Source organism: Erpetoichthys calabaricus, chromosome 1 (genome assembly GCF_900747795.2).
Source record: "Erpetoichthys calabaricus chromosome 1, fErpCal1.3, whole genome shotgun sequence".
Lineage (NCBI taxonomy): Eukaryota > Metazoa > Chordata > Cladistia > Polypteriformes > Polypteridae > Erpetoichthys > Erpetoichthys calabaricus.
In genome coordinates, this window is record NC_041394.2 from 299726448 (window position 1) to 299750315 (window position 23868).

Here is a 23868-nt window from a genome sequence, read left to right on the forward strand (position 1 = left end):
TGAAATGACTCTAAAATGACTGATAGAATTAAGAGTACAAATATATAATTAATCAAGAGCCTGAAATATTTGAAAGTGAACAAACCGGGATATTCTTCATAATCTGAATATTATATGATCATCAAGTGGCAAGAGTTCACTGTATGTTGAGGCAGAACATTGTTTAAAAAAAAACAATGATGAGAGTACAGTAAGGTCACACAGAAAGAAACACAGCTGAGAAATGAACCTGGGCAAGGCACTGTAAGACAGCAATACTGTTTCTAATAAAATATTTTCCCCCAGATATCAATGTGCTAAAATTAATTCTGGTCAGTTTTTATCATACATGAAACAACCAAACTGTGTTTATATGTACAGTAATCCCTCCTCCATCGCGGCGGTTGCGTTCCAGAGCCACCCGCGAAATAAGAAAATCCGCGAAGTAGAAACCATATGTTTATATGGTTATTTTTATATTGTCATGCTTGGGTCACAGATTTGCGCAGAAACACAGGAGGTTGTAGAGAGACAGGAACGTTATTCAAACACTGCAAACAAACATTTGTCTCTTTTTCAAAAGTTTAAACTGTGCTCCATGACAAGACAGAGATGACAGTTCTGTCTCACAATTAAAAGAATGCAAACATATCTTCCTCTTCAAAGGAGTGCGTGTCAGGAGCAGAGACTGTCATAAAGACACAGAAAGCAAACAAATCAATAGGGCTGTATGCGAAGCACCGCGGCACAAAGCTGTTGAAGGCGGCAGCTCACACCCCCTCCGTCAGGAGCAAAGAGAGAGAGAGAGAGAGAGAGAGAGACAGAGAAAAACAAACATGCAAAAATCAATACGTGCCCTTCGAGCTTTTAAGTATGCAAAGCTTCACTAAGCAGCTGCACACAGAAGGTAGCAACGTGAAGATAATCTTTCAGCATTTTTAGACGAGCGTCCGTATCGTCTAGGTGTGCGAACAGCCCCCCTGCTCACACCCCCTACGTCAGGATCAGAGAAAGCGCAAGAGAGAGAGAGAGAAAAGTAAGTTGGGTAGCTTCTCAGCCATCTGCCAATAGCATCCCTTGTATGAAATCAACTGGGCAAACCAACTGAGGAAGCATGTACCAGAAATTAAAAGACCCATTGTCCGCAGAAACTCGCGAAGCAGCGAAAAATCCGCGATATATATTTAAATATGCTTACATATAAAATCCGCGATAGAGTGAAGCCGCGAAAGGCGAAGCGCGATATAGAAAGGGATCACTGTACTCCTCTAGACATAGTATTTTGTTTTTAGAATTTTTCATAATTAAACATTTTCAAGGTTATATCAAAGCTATACAGACATTAGAATATGTTCAGAGCAACCTGTTACTATAAAATTTAGACAATTTTGCAGTGTGCAGTTGTTTAGGAATTTAAAGACTAACCCACTTTGATTTGGACATTCATTATGGTTGCTGGCTTAGAAATCTTCAGATCTTCTTTTCTTCAAGATACTTATAATTTATAAAGTATTTTACAATTTTTAAAGATGATGTTTGAAATTTTGTGAACCACAAGCTTTTCATGATCTAGGTACTAAGAAGTAATTAGAACAATTTTGTCTCATCTTGTTAAATTTCTTGAATGTTGTTGTTTTTGCTCTTAAATATATTTGATCTTTATTGTAGTGATGCTTTGGCATCATTACTTTAAGTTTTTGTTTTTCATAGGCACCACTGTTTTCTGTGTCTGATCTTTTTGATGCTGCATGGTTTCTAAGCATGTGATGTATGTGCTATATATGTTCCATGCCATCATGGCAACCATAAGATGGCCACTCGCATAAAACAAAGGTCCAAACTTTGTTAAATCTAAGGAAACACTCATGAAAGTCTAGTTCTCAAATAAACAACAATTAAATGAATACATTTAGGAATATATTTAGTTTTAGAGTTTGTGATTGGTTTTGACTTGAAAATTGGTTATTGTTTTGGTTTTGGTAACAGTCTCAAAAGAAACTTGTGTAATGTGAAGCAAGTGTGCTTCAACTCTTACTACTCTCTTGTTTTCTCCCTTAAAGAAAGTCATTGCTCATCTTCAAAACTTAACATTCAATCCAATTCAAATTTAATACTAGGGTCCTGTTGACAGAGTAATTTGTAGTTTTATTTGTATCACACTTGAAAATAACAATATGTTGTAATTGTATATTTGCTTCTAGGTTTCCATAAATTTTATAAATGGTCGACTGCCATTTACACGACAGTCATTACACATAGATGACACTGGCACTATGTATGTCATCAATACACCAGGCGGTGTGAGTATCCAGTGGTACCATAGTACTGGCATCATAGTCCTGCAGTATAACTCTCCTTACAACACAACAAGTGGAACTCAAGGGCTCTGTGGTAAGTCAGCACTTCATGGTAGTGTTAGCATACTCATTTTTTGTTTTCATTGTTCAGTTAAATTTCATTGGTTTCCAATTAAAAGACAGAATCACTGTCAGTGGATATTTTTGCATAGGTTTTAGCGCTTTATGAAAATGTAGACAGATACCTTTAAATATTATGTAGATATCTGAATGTATGCATTAAATATTTTCAAATAACTTGCTGTTTATCTCTAATATGCTTTGTGATATCTTATAATGCAGTATTTTCTTATCCATTTCAAATGACTTCCTGTAAAAATGATTTTTTTCTTGTGATATCTGTTGTGACTAAATGACCAACTGGCAAGAGTTTACAGGAGGCAAATGAGGCACTGGGAAGGCACAAGACAGAGTAGGTATAACAGGGAATCTCAAGGACAAAAACAGATTAAAAATTGAAGTAGGAGAAGGTATACAGATGCTGCTGTGGGTATACAAGGACTACTTGGGTGTGATATGCACTGTATGTGTGCTGGATGCCTAGAAAGGCAGAGGTATCAGCATTAGCTTAAGACAGAGGTGAAAGTACTCTTCAAGACTGGTAAAAGGTGAACGTGGCCAGAGGGGGAACACTAGAACTAGTCTTTAATATCATCTCATGGCTAGTTAAGTAAAGTGTCGGGATGTGACTTGATAGTTACTTAATAACTGTGATAATGTTTTTTGTACATTTTTCTCCCTTTGTTGTTAGAGGTTTGCCACGAGAGCCCTTTACTACCACAATGTCTGTTATAATAAGGTTATAAGGCTGTGGCGCAACAAAAAACTCTGGACAGGTTACAAGTCTATTGTAAAAAATGAAATTTCCTTAAAACTAACAGGATGCTATTTAAAGATAAGTGAAAATACAGTTAAGATATCTTAACATAAATTTGATATGAAAGTGAAAGTTCAGTTAATACCTTTGCTTCACAGCCACAGAATCAGCTCAAGTCTCCAACCTGAAAACTATGTGTGTGAAGTTTGCATATTTCCACAGTGTCTGTGTGTTTCTTCTGGGTACATTGTTTTTTCTATCACATACAAAGAAAGCTTGTCTGTATTTCATTATCAATAATTCTCAACTGCATGGTTTGAATGTATGTGGGTGTGCACAGATGTATGCTGTACAGATGTATGCAATATGATGGACTACCATTTCAATCATGGGTTGATGCCTAACTTTTACACAATACTGATGATTGCAGTGCCCAAATTTCCAATTTTGGAAAAATGATGGGTGTGTTTTAAATTGACTGCCCGGGCCTATCGTTAGTAGTAGTAGGGTGTTGTACCGTGTTAGCTATTATGGATGCAATGAGAAGTCAAGTCATTCTGATACTGGAAAGACTGTACATTGTTTAGGACTGACTTAAACTTTTTAGGACTGGCTTTTTTATATCTTTATATGATTAGGTAATTTATTTGAGATACCTTCAATGAATTACTGATATCTTCAAGCTATCTGAATTATGTTTTAACATATCTTCAATTTAGTATTTCTTTCTATCTTTAAAAGTTAATCTGGCTTTTTTAACAGTGGAAAGTTTTTTTTCATATCAGTGGTCTGTTTTTAGCAAAATCTCTTTTCTACCTGAAGAACAATTTGGTATTACATTTACTGTTCTTCACATTGAAGTCAATTTGTTACACAGAATTACAGTTAGTGTTGCATTTAAATTCAAATATAGATTAAGATAAGTCAAACATAGTCAGTTAAATGAGTTTTGGGTATTTTTTCAGTATATTTAACCAGTAACAGCGGACTGCATGATAACATGCAGTGAATACACTTGACTTGAGCATTCATAGTTCTCATCCTCTTTCTCTGTATGTTTAGCATTTGTTTGCTCAGAGGTTGATGCACTTCCTGCTTCCTGAGCAGCTCTTGTTTTCTCCACCCTAGCGGTCCGCTTCTTCTCTTCTTCGCTGGCATATTGTGTTAAAACTAATTAAGTCAGTTTTTATGTTGCAATTGCTTAGTACATTTTTCTTCATTTTTCACTTAAGCTGGCATTTAAGTGTTCAATCTTCCTCAAGAATGATTTAAGATATGAAGAGGTAGAGGAAGTGATGATGAAGGTGGTAGGGATTAGAACGGCACCCATACGCATGCGCTGCACGGCCACCCTGCTGTCAAGAGTTGATTCCACAATAAAATAAAAATAAAAAGAGTAATAAAAATCATCACCCCGAAAGCGGACAGTAGAGGTCATGTAGTATATGTGTTCCAAAGTTCAGGTCAATAGGTCAAATGGTTTGCGAACTACAGGTGATTTAAAATGCTGGACAGACAAATGGACAGCAACGGTAGCATATTATATAAGATGATTTCCCCAAAAAGAAAAGAAAAGCTTAATCCAATAAACCAAGAACAAAGACCTAATAGGGCTTGGGTCACCATTGAGTCTAAAAGATATGCAATTTCATTTGCCTTTGCTATAATGCTTCTACTATTTTTGGCATGATAGTCCAATCCGCTATTCAAAAGGATAGAATTGTGTTAAGTCTTACCATATTTTATTCTTTTTTAGCCAGAGTACATTTCAACCCTTCAAGCCTGTTCAGCATAATTTATGAATAGGATTGTTGTAATACAAACATTACCTAAATTTAAAAGTCTTCAGTTATGCTTCTTATTTACTTGGTGTTAATAGCAATTAATTATCCCTTTGTTTTGTTTTCAGGCTGCTGTGATGGAAACCCTGCAGATGACCTGAAACTTCCAAATGGAACAATAATTAAAAATGTGGAGGATATCCCAATCTTTTTGTACAGCTGGATGGTAAATACTTCAGAAGAGACTGACTATTTTCGCAGAGTGGGATATAATTGTACTACTGGCAACTGTACAAAATGTTTTCAAATGCTGAATCAAAATCCTTTTACTGCCTGTCATGAAAAGGTGAGCTAATGTGTTAGAATTAATTATTTCAGGATTCAAATAAAGTAAAATATGACTTTATAATGGATGGGTGATCTGTCCACACTTGAATTCCATGTGTAAATTAAAGTTGGGATTTCCTCCCATGTTACCTGTTGACGTGTCAGTGCTAAATTAGCTCAGCACTTTGCATGAAGTTACACACTTCAATGGACTACCATTCCTTTCAGAATAACATATTGCTTTTATTTTTCATGAAATTATTAAAGAGATGAATGAATTATTTAATTAATTAATATTAATTAGATGTGTTTAAGCAGACATTAGAAACCTTTTAAAATGTTTGCCCTTTTTATTGCCAGAGACTGATGACTTAAAGCCTTAACTTGAACAGGTCAGCAGTGGTCTACAAACCTGATAGGATTTTAGCAATAGTTATTGTTTCTGAAGCAGAAAAAAACTCATTTAAATCTGTAATGAATTGAATTAAATTACCTTTAATAAAAGTTTTGTTCACCAATGTTTAATTTAAGGGCGGCATGGTGGCGCAGTGGTAGCGCTGCTGCCTCGCAGTTCGCTTCCCAGGTCCTTCCTGCGTGGAGTTTGCATGTTCTCCCTGTGTCTGTGTGGGTTTCCTCCGGGTGCTCCGCTTTCCTCCCACAGTCCAAAGACATGAGGGTTGGGTGGATTGGTGATTCTAAATTGGCCCTAGTGTGTGTGCTTGGTGTGTGTGTATTTGTCCTGCGGTGCGTTCCTGCCTTGTGCCCTGTGTTGGCTGGGATTGGCTCCAGCAGACCCCCGTGACCCTGTGTTTGGATTCAGCGGGTTGGAAAATGGATGGATGGATGGATGTTTAATTAATTTTTAGAGGCAGAGATATCCTGTATTTACCTGTTTAATTCTATTGCAACAGGAGCTTTTAAGTTAATTATTACCACCATTGACAAACTGTGAATCTTTATTCATATAATCATAAATTCTACTTGAGAAGTGCAGGTCTAAGTTTTGTATAATCAAAGGAAAGTTTCACAATTCAAGCACATGAAAGGCCAACTCCAAGTTAAGAATCACTTCTCATTTTTACAGCAGGCAATGAGCATGTGGGGATGTTTTAATTTAACAAAGTGATAACAGGATACTTGATAAATGCAAATAATTTTTTCATAGCACAAGTATTTCTACAACAAAACAACTATATAGTTTATTATGAATATTTTACACAGTGTTGAGTGTTAAATAACATTTAATTTTGGTTCTCATTAAGTAAAATAAATTAACTACTACGCCACAAGTATAGTGAGTATTGTTGCCTCAGTTATCTGTAATACTGACATTTGACCCTTAGCACAACTAAAAATTAATGTAAATAGCTATCACATATTACTATTAATATAAACTCCCATTTTCTTCACTTTCTTAATATGTGGTTTCTTACATAGTCCTGAAGTCCTTATTTATAGTGTTAATTTCTACTGCTATATTGCTGGATCATTCTGAATGTAGAAAAATATACATCATACTTCATTAACTTTATAGACCCTATGCCTATGACCTCCACTTTAAAACTTCAAAAAATGTGTTTAATCTAAGATGTTGTAACATTTTATAAATATTAATGGAACACAATAAGATTTTCTATTATGACAAGTGCAACTGAACAACTGGAATACAAAGTAAAACTGTTGTCAGATTCTCCATTCATAAGACATGGTTGGCATTAATTATGTTTATGAATTCAAAGGTTTCCCCGGAACAATTCTGTGACAAGATTTGGGCTGGTGATCTTCACTACAAAGACCATGAATGTGATTTTCTTGCTGCTTATGTTGCAATCTGCTACACACATAACATCTGTATTAACTGGAGGAAACCAGAATTTTGTCGTATGTATATTTATTTGCATTACTTACAGCCCAATTTAAAAATTTAGTGTACAAGATTTTTTTTTGTATTTTTAGAGTAAAATAATGTACTGTGTTCACAATCTACTGTATAATTTCCTAAAAATATAGTTTAAGAAAAAGATTAATTTTGCAGTTAAATATTTTAGAAAGCCGTTAGGCAAAAATTTGGAATGTGAAATATTGCCTCATCAACACTAAGGGCTGAGTAAATTATATTAGTAGTCACTTTTGCAATATAGGAATGGGAACAAAAAATGAAAAAGAAGATTAACAGTCCAAAAATTGTTAGGAAAAAATAATCAATGTAATGGAGAGATGGCATGTTGGTGCAGTGGTAGTGTTGCTGCCTCAGAAAAAGGACACTGGAGTTTACATCCTGGGTATTCTCTGTGTGGGGTCTGGATGTACTCCCTGTGGTTTTTCTCCAGCTGCTCTGGTTTCCTCCCACACTCTAAGGACATGCAGGTTAGATGGATTGGCATTTCTAAATTGACCCTAGTGTGTGTGTGCGTGTGTGTATGTTTGCCCTGTGATTGCTGGGATAGGCCCGAGCTACCCACAAACCTGCTCTGTGTAAGCAGGTTAGAGAAATGGAAGGAGGGATGGATGCTACAGTGGAATTAGGTACAATGTCACCAGTCTTCATTTATTCTTTTTTATTAGTATTCATCAGTATTCCATGTATTGAAGAACTATGCAAGATATAATGAACTGCTTTAGAGGTACAGTCAGGAAAAAAAATTAAATAACAAATGTATAAACAATATAGGATGTGTTTTTCTAAAATCTGTAATTGTAACATATTTGAAAACTGATTTATATATATATATATATAATTATTTTCCAGCACTAAAATGTCCACCTGGAAAAGAATACCATCCATGTGTAAGTACATGTAAGACAAAGACCTGTCAGAATAGAGAATATTATGAAGAATCCACCTGTTCCTATATAAGAGAAGAGTGTGTATGCAAAAGTGGAACTATTCTTCATCGTGCAGACTCTGCATTCTGCGTTACTGAGGACCAATGTGGTAAGTGTATCTGCAGACAGAAAGAAGTCCTGCAAAATCAAAAAACATGCGAAAGGCTTAGCAAATAACCTTTTTTAGCACCCTTATCAGGAATTTACTAGTTTTTATTTGTTTACACATCATAAAAAAATCTTGTCTAAAATGGTTGAATTTGTGTACAGGTAGACTTACAGACATTAACTCCCGAGTCTCATACAATTGTTTCACTTATAACAACATAATGCCATCATAGTATTTTATATATATAATCCATTTTTCTTGTTTGCACTTACACTTACCTAGTAAATTTCCAGAAATTATAGCATGCCTTGAAGAGGGATATTGCCAATTTGAGTTTCTCTGAATTACTTGACTGTCATTGTGCTTACAAATGTTTTGATCTGGAGATATACCAGTAACTTCTCAAGTAATCAAGGTTAATGAATAGTTTGTTGTTTTGTTGTATATATATATATATATATATATATATATATATATATATATATATATATATATATATATATATATATATATATATATATATATATATGTGTGTGTGTGTGTGTGTGTATATATAATATTTGTAAATTATTTTTTTTATTGCACTTCTGTAAAAAAAGCCAAATTCCCCCTGGTGACAAATATAGTTCTATCTATTATTGCATTCTGAAATTCAATTGCAATTAAAAAAATGTTACTAACATTTTTTACTTTGCAGTATGTACTGATAACGAAGGCAGGCCAAGAGCACCAGGAGAAGTATGGAATGGATCAAATAAGGGGTGCTGCATGTACAGATGCATGGAGAATGGTAGTGTCATTGCAGTAGAGCCTGATTGCAGTGAGGTTCCGTCTCCCATCTGTGAGCGGGAGGGTGAATATGTCATTGATGTCATTGAGGAAGGAGCTTGCTGTCCAAAAAAAATCTGTGGTAAGTTCTGCTAAGTTACCTACAACTCTTTTGAAAGGCTGTTATTAAGCATTCTTAAGGATCTGTTGATCTGACATCAATGACATCAGTTGGTTATTTTCCAATTAGCTAGTCATGCAAAATAATTTCGCACTACTAGGCTTAGATAGTAACTCCATTGAAAATCTATTAAATAAAAGGAATAGTTACAGAGCAAGAAGGTGTTGTATATTTCAGGATATTGTATTGTAATTCAGATATTATAAAAGATGTAAAAAAGTTTGTTCAGATGATCAAAACATGGTGGTTCTCTGTTTCATACATGTACATCCCCTTTATTTATTACAAGCTACTGAAAACAGGTAGAGCAAAATATAAAGGGTGGCAGAACCACTGCCATGCATGTTACTTTATTAGGAACATGTAAAATAGATCATATGATTAAATTTTATTACTCTGAAATACTTCCCATGGGCTCACCACCTATGGGAGGGGCCAAGGAGGTCGGGTGCAGTGTGAGTTGGGTGGTGGCCGAAGGCGGGGACCTTGGTGGTCTGATCCTCGGCTACAGAAACTGGCTCTTGGGACGTGGAATGTCACCTCTCTGAAGGGGAAGGAGCCTGAGCTAGTGCGCGAAGTTGAGAGGTTCCGGCTAGATATAGTCGGACTCACCTCGACGCACAGCTTGGACTCTGGAACCAATCTCCTTGAGAGGGGCTGGACTCTCTACCACTCTGGAGTTGCCCCCGGTGAGAGGCGCCGAGCAGGTGTGGGTATACTTATTGCCCCCCAACTTGGAGCCTGTACATTGGGGTTTACCCCGGTGGACGAGAGGGTAGCCTCCCTTCGCCTTCGGGTGGGGGGACGGGTCCTAACTGTTGTTTGTGCGTATGCACCGAACAGCAGTTCGGAGTACCCACCCTTTTTGGAGTCCCTGGAGGGGGTGCTAGAGGGCATACCTTCTGGGGACTCCCTCGTTCTGCTGGGAGACTTCAATGCTCACGTGGGCAATGACAGTGAGACCTGGAAGGGCGTGATTGGGAGGAATGGCCCCCCTGATCTGAACCCGAGCGGTGTTTTGTTATTGGACTTCTGTGCTCGTCACGGATTGTCCATAACGAACACCATGTTCAAGCATAGGGGTGTTCATATGTGCACTTGGCACCAGGACACCCTAGGCCTCAGTTCGATGATCGACTTTGTGGTCGTGTCGTCGGACTTGCGGCCACATGTCTTGGACACTCGGGTGAAGAGAGGGGCGGAGCTGTCAACTGATCACCACCTGGTGGTGAGTTGGCTTCGATGGTGGGGGAGGATGCCGGTCAGGCGTGGTAGGCCCAAACGTGTTGTGAGGGTCTGCTGGGAACGTCTGGCAGAGCCCCCTGTCAGAAGTAGCTTCAACTCCCACCTCCGGCAGAACTTCGACCACATCCCGAGGGAGGTGGGGGACATTGAGTCCGAATGGGCCATGTTCCGTGCCTCTATTGTTGAGGCAGCTGACCGGAGCTGTGGCCGTAAGGTGGTCGGTGCCTGTCATGGCGGCAATCCCCGAACCCGCTGGTGGACACCGGCGGTGAAGGATGCCGTCAAGCTGAAGAAGGAGTCCTACAGGACCCTTTTGTCCTGTGGGACCCCGGAGGCAGCTGATAGGTACCGGCAGGCCAAGCGGAATGCGGCTTTGGTGGTTGCTGAGGCAAAAACTCGGGCGTGGGAGGAGTTTGGGGAGGCCATGGAGAATGACTTTCGGACGGCTTCGAGGAGATTCTGGTCCACCATCCGGCGTCTCAGGAAGGGGAAGCAGTGCAGTGTCAACACTGTATATGGTGGGGATGGTGCGCTGCTGACCTCGACTCGGGATGTTGTGGGTCGGTGGGGGGAATACTTCGAAGACCTCCTCAATCCCATTAACATGCCTTCCAATGAGGAAGCAGAGCCTGGGGACTCAGAGGTGGGCTCCCCCATCTCTGGGACTGAGGTCACCGAGGTGGTCAAAAAACTCCTTGGTGGTAGGGCCCCGGGGGTGGATGAGATACGCCCGGAGTTCCTCAAGGCTCTGGATGTTGTAGGACTGTCTTGGCTGACACGCCTCTGCAACATCGCATGGACATCAGGGACAGTGCCTCTGGATTGGCAGACCGGGGTGGTGGTCCCCCTCTTTAAGAAGGGGGATCGGAGGGTGTGTTCCAACTACAGAGGGATCACACTCCTCAGCCTCCCTGGAAAAGTCTATTCAGGGGTCCTGGAGAGGAGGGTCCGTCGGATAGTCGAGCCTTGGATTCAGGAGGAACAGTGTGGTTTTCGTCCTGGTCGCGGAACAGTGGACCAGCTCTATACCCTTAGCAGGGTCCTGGAGGGTGCATGGGAGTTTGCCCAACCAGTCTACATGTGTTTTGTGGACTTAGAAAAGGCATTCGACCGTGTCCCTCGGGGAATCCTGTGGGGGGTACTCCGAGAGTATGGGGTACCGGCCCCCCTGATAAGGGCTGTTCAGTCCCTGTACGATCGGTGCCAGAGCTTGGTCCGCATTGCCGGCAGTAAGTCGAACCCGTTTCCAGTGAGAGTTGGACTCCGCCAGGGCTGCCCTTTGTCACCGATTCTGTTCATATCTTTTATGGACAGAATTTCTAGGCGCAGCCAGGGTGTTGAGGGGGTCCAGTTTGGTGGGCTCAGGATTGGGTCACTGCTTTTTGCAGATGATGTTGTCCTGTTTGCTTCATCAGGCCGTGATCTTCAGCTCTCTCTGGATCGGTTCGCAGCCGAGTGTGAAGCGGCTGGGATGAGAATCAGCACCTCCAAATCCGAGACCATGGTCCTCAGCCGGAAAAGGGTGGAGTGCCCTCTCAGGGTTGGTAGCGAGATCCTGCCCCAAGTGGAGGAGTTCAAGTATCTCGGGGTCTTGTTCACGAGTGAGGGAAGAATGGAGCGTGAGATCGACAGGCGGATCGGTGCGGCATCCGCAGTAATGCGGGCATTGCATCGGTCTGTCGTGGTGAAAAAGGAGCTGAGCCGCAAGGCGAAGCTCTCAATTTACCAGTCGATCTATGTTCCTACCCTCACCTATGGTCATGAGCTATGGGTAGTGACCGAAAGAACGAGATCGCGAATACAAGCGGCTGAAATGAGTTTCCTCCGCAGGGTGTCTGGGCTTTCCCTTAAAGATAGGGTGAGAAGCTCAGTCATCCGGGAGGGGCTCAGAGTAGAGCCGCTGCTCCTCCGCATCGAGAGGAGTCAGATGAGGTGGCTCGGGCATCTGATCAGGATGCCTCCTGGACGCCTCCCTGGTGAGGTGTTCCGGGCACGTCCAACTGGGAGGAGGCCCCGGGGAAGACCCAGGACACGCTGGAGGGACTATGTCTCTCGACTGGCCTGGGAACGCCTTGGGATTCTCCCGGAAGAGCTAGAAGAAGTGGCCGGGGAGAGGGAAGTCTGGGCATCTCTGCTCAAGCTGCTGCCCCCGCGACCCGACCTCGGATAAGCGGGAGACAATGGATGGATGGATGGATACTCTGAAATATTACAACTGGAAAAAGGTCAGTAAAAGATACAAAAAAATCTACCAGCTGAATTCACCATGTTATGTGTTTTACTGACATTTTTACACTTATAATATTAGTTTATTTTTCTCATTTTGTCCTAAAGTTGTTATTCTTCATTTACAAAAAAATTATACTTAGTTTTGTTTTATTTTTTAAATATATTTGCCATGATTCACATACATACTTTGAAGTTGCAGCTATATTCCTTCGTTGCATGGAATACTAAGGCAAAAATTATGTAGTTATCATAAAATGAAACATGAAAAATGAACGACAGTACACAGCAAATATTTGTTTTATCTCTTTTATTTTATATTATATTTTTAATTTATCTATGCATTTGCATTTGTTTATACTTTTTATAATTTCTAAATTTAGCTCTGGGCAAATTCAAACATTAGGACACTGATATAAATTACTACTGTCCTTCACAGATTACTGCACTTCTAGAAAATACATTTTATATTGTGTCTCTGTCACTCGATACTTCCCACAACATAGGACAAGGATGAGCCGTGTCTACCAAATATACAAAACAAATTTTTTTTAAATAATAATAATAATAAAGGTTAAATATTTAACAATGGCAGTAAAGCACCTTCCTGGTACAAAATTATAAAAGCAGTGCCTCACCAGGTCTATCTGCAGTGCACTGGTGCTGATGGAGGAATCCCACTCTAGCAGTGAAGATAATACACCATGTTGTCTTCTTCTTCTTTTTCTCACCTCTTTCTTTTGGATTGGGGCTACTCAACAGTGTTTCACTGCCAAAGAAGCACACTGCTTTCTGGCAGACCCTGTGTTTTATTCCCAACAATTCAAGAAATCTATTTGATCACACCTTAACTTCTCTAAATCAAGCAGGACTGTAGATGTTCTCTTCAGAGATTCCCTGTAGTCATTTGATGCATTTACCTGGCCTGATAATCATCTTCTTAAAATGAACCCACTGACAGCACTCATGTCAGTTATTTGGGATCTACATACCATCTCCTCTGGGGGCTTTGTTTTCTATCTTCCTGTTCATAAATCCACACATTAAAAAAATAATTTACATAAGGTTTAAATAATTTCATATTAATATTAAATAATAATGACCTGAAAATAGGGAAAGTTTTTAAGCATTTATAATAACTGGATATATTTTTTTCATCCCATTAGGTTACAATTTAACAAAAAAAAATTATTATTCAATTTTTTTTTATTACTTTATGATTGCATACCCAGACAGTATTATTATTATTTTGCAGGTAAAATTATGCTAAATTATGCTAAGGCTGATTAATGTATATAGATTAACAAATATCTACTTTTAGAATTCCTTTAACACAGGACACATGAGAAGCAAAAAAAATAAATTTATAAATTAATAAAAAAGCTTCTTCATGATCATATACCTTTTTCATGATAATGAGGTCTTCTCTTTGCAGAGTGCAACTTAACAATATGTGACAATGAAGTTCCCACATGTGAAAATGGAAATAAACTTATGATTGGCTACAGCACCATCTCCTGCTGTCCTGAATACAGATGTGGTAAGCATTGGTCTAAACTAAAATTTAATTTGGTAAAATTGCTTACCATCTTCAGATAAATAAAACATTGTCAGCTGGGGGATAGAAAGCTACCAAAAGCTCTTTATTGCACCGTCAATCCACAACTGAAAAAGAACAAAGCAAGAAAAGAAACTAAACAAAAATAACAACTCAAGGTTATTTATTAACATGATTTTGGTGTTTTTGACAATGATTTACATTAAAAAAGATCCAGGAAACTAAAATCTTGTATTTAGTCTGATATTCAGCTTCCTGGAACATATGCCACCTCGCTAAAGCCAGGGCAATTATGTGATTGTTTATGGTTTAGTTCTGACTCCACACACACACACAATCTGAATGTAACATCCACTCAGAATCACTGCATGTTTTAATAAGTACGGTCAACAGTTTGTCAGGCTGAAGAAAAAGAAACTTTTGTACAGTGCAGGATGTAATGTGACAGTTATTCCTGCAGCAGTGTCTTTTGATAGCTACACTTATTGTAACATTGATAAACCCAAACTACAATAAAGTAGCTGAAAAAACATGAATATTTCTAATACTACTACTGCTACCACTATTAAAAGTCAGACAGCTTAGCCATAGTAAGCACTGCTCCTGCTCCACTGACAGATTGAGGAGATCGTTCCTCCCCCAAACTATGCAACTCTTCAATTCCACCCGGGGGTGTAAATGTTAACATTTAACATTATACAAAGTTATTGTCTGTTTTTCACCTGCATTATTATCATTCTTTAATTTAATATTATTTATTGTATCATTATGCTGCTGCTGAAGAATGTGAATTTCCCATTGGGATTAATAAAGTATCTATCTATCTATCTATCTATCTATCTATCTATCTATCTATCTATCTATCTATCTATCTATCTATCTATCTATCTATCTATCTATCTAGTACATAAATAAAGCTAATTATAGTATATAACTTGTATATAACTTACAGAAGAAGTATATATAATGAGACAGTATGTTGTTTAATTTCGCAGGCTGGTTTCTATCTATTTAGGGTTTTCTTTTTTCTTATGGCTATATGATTTTCTCATCCATCCATCCCGCTGAATCTGAACACAGGGTCACAGGAGTTTGCTGGAGCCAATCCCAGCCAACACAGGGCGCAAGGCAGGTACAAATCCCCAGGCAGGGGGCCAGCCCACCGCAGTACACACACTAGGGACAATTTAGAATCGCCAATACACCTAACCTGCATGTCTTTGGACTGTGGGAGGAAACTGGAACACCCGGAGGAAACCCACGCAGACACGGGGAGAACATGCAAAATCCACACAGGGAGGACCCAGGAATCGAACCCATGTCTCCTTACTGCGAGGCAGCAGCGCTACCAGTGCACCACCATGCCGCCCATGATTTTCTTATTCAATGTTAATTGTTGACTCTTGTTTGTTTATAACCATACTCTGTAGAAGTCCAGTAAATTATTTCCTATTTTTTACCCAAGGTCACTTGAACAGTTAATGGATCTCTGCAGGCATATTTTGAGAAAAGTGGATTCTGAAAGTTAATTAATATATGATACAATATATATATGGTAAGCTAATGGTGGTTAGAGTATGTAGCAAAATGGCAAGTATATTACAGTCTCTGTCTCACTGATCCAGTTTATGCATTCATTAACAAAAAACTGTGGTAATTACAATAATGAGTTAAAACATAATTATAAATCAAAAATAAATGGATCTTATTCACAAGTAAAAGCAGGTCCTATGAAGAGGAAATAAGCGGCGTAATATTTTATTGTAAAAGTTCAGCATTCATTGTCCACTTCTTGTGTTTCCTCCACTGCTGGTTTCATGTTTCAGCATGGGTTACATTGAATACCGGCTAGTCCTTTAAATTAGTTTCAGGTTTCAGTTACCATACAATCCCAGTTTTCCAATTTCTCACTCTTGGCTATGCTGCATGCTTCTTCCTTTTATGCAAGGTGTGTACCCATACTGCACCCTCACATAAGAATGCATTTGATTGTAGATTTAGAAGGCATTCAGTACCTTCCATATAAGTGAAGTTCACATCATTATTTCTGGTTAGAGCTGAAACAAGGCACGGCACCTGTGGTTCATTTTCCTGCCCCTCTCAAACCTGTCATTCATTTGGGATATTCAGATATCTCTCTGGTCCGGTCAATCACTAAAGTCTAATTTGTTTTTCTCACAGTTTTAGAGCACAGTCAACTATTTTTTAAAACTCTGTTCTCTGCTTGTTTCTTATTAATGAATTATCTCACTATGCATATTAAGCTACCATCCTAATAGGAAGTATTACCACCTGGTTAGCAAACAACATGCAGCAGGACTACAAGGCTCTGCACAGTTAGCTGAACACATCACTGGATGTGCACTCTTTAACTTCCAGGATATTTCTTCCAAGCAATGTTGGACTAGAGCAAAGAAAATCATTAATGATACCAGCTATCCCAATAATGGCCACTTCTCGGTGTGATGGTCAGGAATTACTACCTTTGTCTGTCAGAGACACTGAGGGGATGTTTCTTTCCATAGTCCATTGACATCCTAAATGAGGACAGTGCCTAGAACTACACAATGCCCTATTGTCAAAGATAAAGTCTCTTAACATACTAAAGCTAAAGGCTTACAATGACTGAAGTTTGCCTTAACATCCATTTTATCCTCCACACACTTTCACACTTTTGTCATGTTATTTAGGAACATGTGTATGTATGTTTTAATTGTAAACATTTTTTACAATATATTTATATATAATGTGACCACATGAACAGATCAATGGAAGTCAGAAGGAATGTTTGGGTTCCAGCCGGGCTACGAGTAAAGCAACAACAAAAAAAACACTGTAGTGCTATTGGCACATAACAAGGTCGGCTCTAGACAGCCAGCCAAAACTTTCAAAATAGTGTTTCAACATAGGGATCTCTGTCCTCGATGAAGGCACAGTCAAAATGTGATGCCACCTTCTGGTACTGTTTTTACGGCGTCTGGGGTAGAAGGAGTGGGGCCAACTTGGTGTACTCTGGATGGGGCTACGTGTCTTCCTTGGCCATTTTTTCAGAACTATGGGGGAAAGAGAAAATACAGTTAATACCAGCACCTCCTCTTGTCCTAGAGTGATATCACGTGCCTCATCTGTGCCTGGAAATTGATTTCCAGGCACACATGCATGATAATATACATTTTTATAGTATTAATATAATGCACACTACTGATACTGTTGTAAATCTTGATGTTTATTGATATTTATAAAGTTGTGTATTAATTGTTTATTGTCTTTTTATATTCTTCTTTCAAAGGCACAGTCTTAGAGTTTAGCAACTATACATTTCACTAATGTAATAAATTAAGTTTGATTTGATTTTGATTTAAAGAATCCCATTCTTATTGTTGCTTTGGATCTGCTGGGGTGCAAATTAGTTTAAAGAAATAAGTTGATAGAATGGGCGAATACTGCCTCTATCTTGATCATTATAGGCTAGTCAAATTTTAAGTATACTGTAGATATTAATGGAAGAAAGGAAAGGTTGGGCATGTTTCTCTTGACAAAGTTACTAGGTTTTACACTGAAGAAGTACTGTGTTACTCTAAATGTTGGACTTCTAACAGACGTCCATGAATTAAATCCTATGTGGGTTAAAGAAAGCTGAAATTTATGATTATTGTGCACAGAATAGATGAGAAAATCATTTTCGTCTTAATATATTGGTACCATATTTTTGGCAGATATTAGTAGAGGTTGAGTATCCCTAATTCAAAATGCCTGTGACCAGAGGTATTTTGGATATTGGATATTTTTATATTTTGGAATACAGTATTTGCATGTACATAATGAGGTATCTTTGGAATGGGACCCAAGTCTAAACACCGAATTTATTTATTTTTTTTTTTGTACACCTTATACTTATAGCCTTAAAATAATTTTATTCAATATTTTATATAATCTTGTGCATGAATAAAAGTCTGTGGCACAGTAGCATCATCAGAATGCCTGTATCAGCTGTTAAACAACAGCAACAACAAACAACGGCAGGTTTTCAGTCTCCACTTATGATGCTGTGTTTTGATTAAAAGTTTACTGAACACAATCATGTTGTGGGACATCTTGATGCTTAAAAAGTCTTTTAAGAGTTTGAAATTTTGGATTTGGGATACTCAATCTGTAATGACTGCAGCACACAGCCAAGCATACAGAGAGGAATTTGAACAAGATTTCGTCTCCATGCCTAACAAAGCAGGTGCTGTGTCATTATCTTCTGTTTCTTTCCATAGTTTCAAATTACATGATTTCAGCATCTAGTGATAAATGCAGTGCCACACAACTCTCCAAATATACTCCTTTTGAGCCATGCAGAGTTGTGATTTAAAACCTGGCCTTTTTGCACTAGTAATGACTAAAGTTACAATTGCATTGAATATTTGCGAAAGGATTTAATATATATTGGCATATTCTGAAAAAGATACAGTAGCTTAAGAAGGACATTCTTTTTAAAAACATCAATCCCCCAGCTAAACTACGATAAAGAGATGGCCCTCTTTTAAAATCTTGCTTTTCCTCAAACTGTACTGGATGAAAATGTGATCTAGTTTAATTTTACTTGTCAGGAATATTCACCAGGAAAAGTATTTAATGAATTACATTTAGTTAATTTTGAACCCAGAGATCTTACAGAATTCATCTAGTAGGTTACTATGAGTTATAAAGATTAATATCAATCAGTAATATAGATCTCCAAGTTCAACCTCTTCCCTTATGATCCCTTTTAATTCCTGTATTTATCCCTTTTCTGTTCAAAAGCATATATTGATTGGGGATAATGTGCTACTTTGTTTATTTCACATTGCAGATGAAATGGTTAAGAATTGTTATTGTTTATATGAAAAGGGACTTAAGAGCTAAAATATAATTTAATTCAAGCACAATGTATACTGGGACTAAAAGCATATTGTGTAGTACAGTAAAAAGATCTCTCTATCAACTCAATCAAAACCTTTTTCAGCATCCAGAGACAGCAGGACCTCTGGAAGTCCAAATAAAAACTGCAGAAGTATATACAAGACTCATAAAATATTTAGCATTCACTAAATTATCTAAGCTAGAATATTAAAAGACAAGCTGCTGTAGGGGATATTTGGCTTGTAGCAGCAAATTGAGTATAGTGATACCAATTTTTGATGTTGCTAGTTTTCCCTACACTTGAGGCATATTCATATCTTCTTCTCTTCTCTCCTTTATGAGTTGCTTCCAACAACAAACAGCATTTGATGCTGCAGAATTCATTTTAATATTAACATAAACTTCATTGTCTATCTGCTGGTGCCAATCCCAGCCAACACAGGACACAACAACAACAACATTTATTTATATAGCACATTTTCATACAAAAAGTAGCTCAAAGTGCTTTACATAATGGAGAGAAGAAAAATAAAAGACAAAATAAGAAATTAAAATAAGACAACATTAATTAACATAGAAAGGAGTAAGGTCCGATGGCCAGGGTGGACAGAAAAAACAAAAAAAAACTCCAGAAGGCTGGAGAAAAAAATAAAATCTGTAGGGGTTCCAGGCCACGAGACCGCCCAGTCCCCTTTGGGCATTCTACCTAACATAAATGAAATAGTCCTCTTTGTAGTTCGGGTTTTTCACGGAGTCACTTGATGCTGATGGTCATACAGATTTCTGGCTTTTAATCCATCCATCATTGTTGGAACATCATGGTGCTTTGGGTAGATCCACCACCAACAGGACACCGGAAAAGGAAACAGAAGAGAGAGTAGGGGTTAGTACAGATTTTGAATGAATAGTTATTATAATGAATTAGATATACAGAGTATCAGGATTAAATTACAGTGAAGTTAAGAGAAGGCCATGTTAAAATAATGTGTTTTCAGTAGTTTTTTAAAGTGCTCCACTGTATTAGCCTGGTGAATTCCTACTGGCAGGCTATTCCAGATTTTAGGTGCATAACAGCAGAAGGCCGCCTCACCACTTCTTTTAAGTTTTGCTCTTGGAATTCTAAGGAGACACTCAGTTGAGGATCTGAGGTTACGATTTGGAATATAAGATGTCAGACATTCCGATATATAAGCCGGGGCGAGATTATTTAAAGCTTTATAAACCATAAGCAGAATTTTAAAGTCAATTCTGAATGACACAGGTAACCAGTGTAGTGACATCAAAACTGGAGAAATGTGTTCGGATTTTCTTTTCCTGGTAAGGATTCTAGCAGCTGCATTCTGCACTAGTTGCAAACGATTGATGTCTTTTTTGGGTAGTCCTGAGAGGAGTGCGTTACAGTAATCTAGCCGACTGAAAACAAACGCATGAACTAATTTCTCTGCATCTTTCGATGATATAAGAGGTCTAACTTTTGCTATGTTTCTTAGGTGAAAAAATGCTGTCCTAGTGATCTGATTAATATGCGATTTAAAATTCAGATTACAATCAACGGTTACCCCTAAGCTTTTTACCTCCGATTTGACTTTTAATCCTAATGCATCCAGTTTATTTCTAATAGCCTCATTGTATCCATTATTGCCAATCACTAAGATTTCGGTTTTTTCTTTATTTAATTTGAGAAAGTTACTATTCATCCATTCTGAAATACAAGTTAGACATTGTGTTAGCGAATCAAGAGATTTGGGATCATCAGGTGCTATTGATAAATACAGCTGTGTGTCATCAGCATAGCTGTGGTAGCTCACGTTGTGCCCTGAGATAATCTGACCTAATGGAAGCACGTAGATTGAGAAGAGCAGTGGACCCAGGATTGAGCCTTGTGGAACACCATATAGAATATCATGTGTCTTTGAGTTATAATTACCACAACTAACAAAGAATTTTCTCCCTGCCAGGTAGGATTCAAAACAATTTAAGACACTGCCAGAGAGGCCCACCCATTGACTAAGGCGATTCTTAAGAATATTATGATCAATGGTGTCAAATGCGGCACTCAGATCTAAGAGGATGAGAACAGATAAATGGCCTCTGTCTGCATTTACCCGCAAGTCATTTACTACTTTAACGAGTGCAGTTTCTGTGCTGTGATTTGTTCTAAAACCTGACTGAAATTTATCAAGAATAGCATGTTTATTGAGGTGCTCATTTAACTGTATAATGACTGCCTTCTCTAGAATTTTACTTAAGAAAGGCAGGTTAGAGATGGGTCTATAATTTTCAAGAGCAGAGGGATCGAGATTATTTTTCTTAAGTAGGGGTTTAACTACCGCAGTCTTAAGACAGTCTGGGAAGACCCCCGTATCTAATGATGAGTTTACTATGTCAAGAACATTATCACTAAGCACGCCCGATACTTCTTTGAAAAAATTTGTTGGTATTGGGTCAAGGGCACAGGTGGAGGGTTTCATTTGAGAAATTATTTTATGTAAATCAGGTAAATCTATCCTAGTGAAAGACTTTAATTTGTTTATTATGGGGTACTGGGGTTTAGGAGGATCCTTAGTGTTGGGGAGATATACTATGTTATTTCTAATATCATTGATTTTTTGATTGAAAAATACAGCGATAGCCTCACAGGTTTTACTGGAAGTACTTAGGAGGCATTCCTTTGAGTTACTTGGGTTTAACAGATGATCAATTGTTGAGAATAAGACTCTGGGATTACTAGCATTGTTATTTATAATCTTAGAGAAATAGCAGCGCCTCTCAAGACGGACTGTGTTATTGTATTCTGTTATTTTAACTTTTAATATTTCATAGTCAATAGTTAGTTTAGTTTTCCTCCATTTACGCTCAGCTCTACGGCATGTTCTCTTTAAATCAGACACTCTTTGGGTCTTCCATGGTATAACAATGCTAGAAGATTTTTTAACTGTCTTTTCAGGTGCAACTAAGTCAACAGCAGCTCTCACTTTAGTATTAAATCTTTCCACCTTATTATTTACATTCTCCTCGCTATTATAGTTGGCACTATAAACGGACTGATTGGTTAGAATGTTTGAAAGTTTTAAAGCTGCTGATGAGTCAAAGAAGCGTTTTTTAACAATATGCTTCTCATGAGTGTTTTCTATCATTATTTCTATATTAAATAGTAGAAGAAAATGGTCTGATAGACCCGTATCAATGACCTGCTTTATATCAACTTTTAGTCCTTTAGTAATTACTAAGTCTAACGTATGACCTGCTTTATGTGTAGGCTGATTAACGAGCTGTCTCAAATCAAAAGAGTCCAGGAGGTTCATAAATTCTTTTACTTTCTGGTCACATTGATTATCTATATGAAAATTAAAGTCGCCGACTATTAAGAGTGTGTCATAGTTCGTAATTAAGATTGACATCAAGTCAGAGAATTCCTCAAAGAAAGACGCGTTGAATTTTGGAGGTCTATACACGGATAATACTAGAACGTGAGAATCTCCCTGAATAATAATGGCGAGATACTCAAAAGACTTGACACAAGGCAGGAACAAACCCCGGGCAGGGCGCCAGCTCACTGCAGGGCACAGACACACACCCACACACCAAGCACACACTAGGGACAATTTAGGACCGCCAATGCACCTCACCTACATGTCTTTGGACTGTGGGAGGAAACTGGAGCACCCGGAGGAAACCCACGCAGACATGGGGAGAACATGCAAACTCCACGCAGGGAGGACCTGGGAAGTGAACCCAGTAATACTCTGGACTCCTTACTGCGAGGCAGCAGCGCTACCACTGCGCCACTGTGCCGCCTAGATAACAAGGTAAAATTAATATTTTAAAATTGATTTAACTTCTCTGACAGAGACTGTTTACAGCAACAACCTGCATTCACTACAGCACCTCAGAACCACCTGTAGTGACTGAGACATGGGAATGGAATAAAAAATCCATCATTCTTAATCTTTCAGTCAGCTGGCTGAGCCACTAATCGTCTGGTGCTGCAACTGTTTGCTTTTCATTGTTTTCAGATAATATTCCCCATGAATAGAGCTCAGCTGCTTGATTAACTTACCTCAATAAATTATTTATGTATTGTAACTACTGTTTGATTTGCCTGTTTTTCTAAAGCCCAGTCACAGGATTATCTAGAATTTTCAATCATTCTTTTTAAGACCACAATTTCCTGTTCTCCTATTCATGTTTTTGTTAAATATTCTGCAGGATAGTAAGATCACATGTAGATTTTTATTTTCTGTGTTACATCATCACAAAAGTATTTTATAATCTTCTAATTGATATGCAGGTAAAACAGAAACTCTATCTTTCTTTTTGCCGGAAAACACGCTGCAGCTCAAAGAGAAGAAACAATTAAAACCTACAGTTGAAATGTTATAAACAGAAAAGGAAATCGAACCTTTGCTACCATACTTCAGGCTCTCACATACAGTACATACCACACATTTTCAAATTTTGACTATATATATATATATCAGGCTGTTCACCAACATTATATTACAATATATTATCTATAGTATGTGCTATAATAGTGTACCATCAAAGGGCTTAAATGTAATATTATGTGGAACTTCACAGATCATTTTATAATTTAATATTAGTAAATAATGACTCACATGATATTTATAGTATGGCCAGAAGCCTGGCATAGTGATTTGGCATTGGAATGTAATGTAGCAGGAGTCTGTCAGTTCAGTTCAGGCGAGCGACTTGACCAGTCTGGGCTCCACAGATAAAACTCTGGAAACATGTGTGTAATATTGTGTCTATAGGTGGCATGAGTTGGGTTTCACTTTTAAAATAA

General features: G+C 38.2%; 1 protein-coding gene across 1 annotated transcript in view; it reads left to right on the forward strand.

Annotated features, from left to right (window-relative positions):
* The window catches only part of otogl (otogelin-like), a 224402-nt gene that overhangs the window by 141794 nt on the left and 58740 nt on the right, over positions 1–23868 (forward strand). Inside the window, exons 37-42 of the mRNA XM_051930831.1 lie at positions 2181–2370; positions 5063–5280; positions 7001–7142; positions 8011–8196; positions 8894–9106; positions 14052–14156. Of these exons, the coding sequence (XP_051786791.1) occupies positions 2181–2370; positions 5063–5280; positions 7001–7142; positions 8011–8196; positions 8894–9106; positions 14052–14156 (1054 nt within the window). The remainder of the gene's footprint in view (positions 1–2180; positions 2371–5062; positions 5281–7000; positions 7143–8010; positions 8197–8893; positions 9107–14051; positions 14157–23868) is intronic.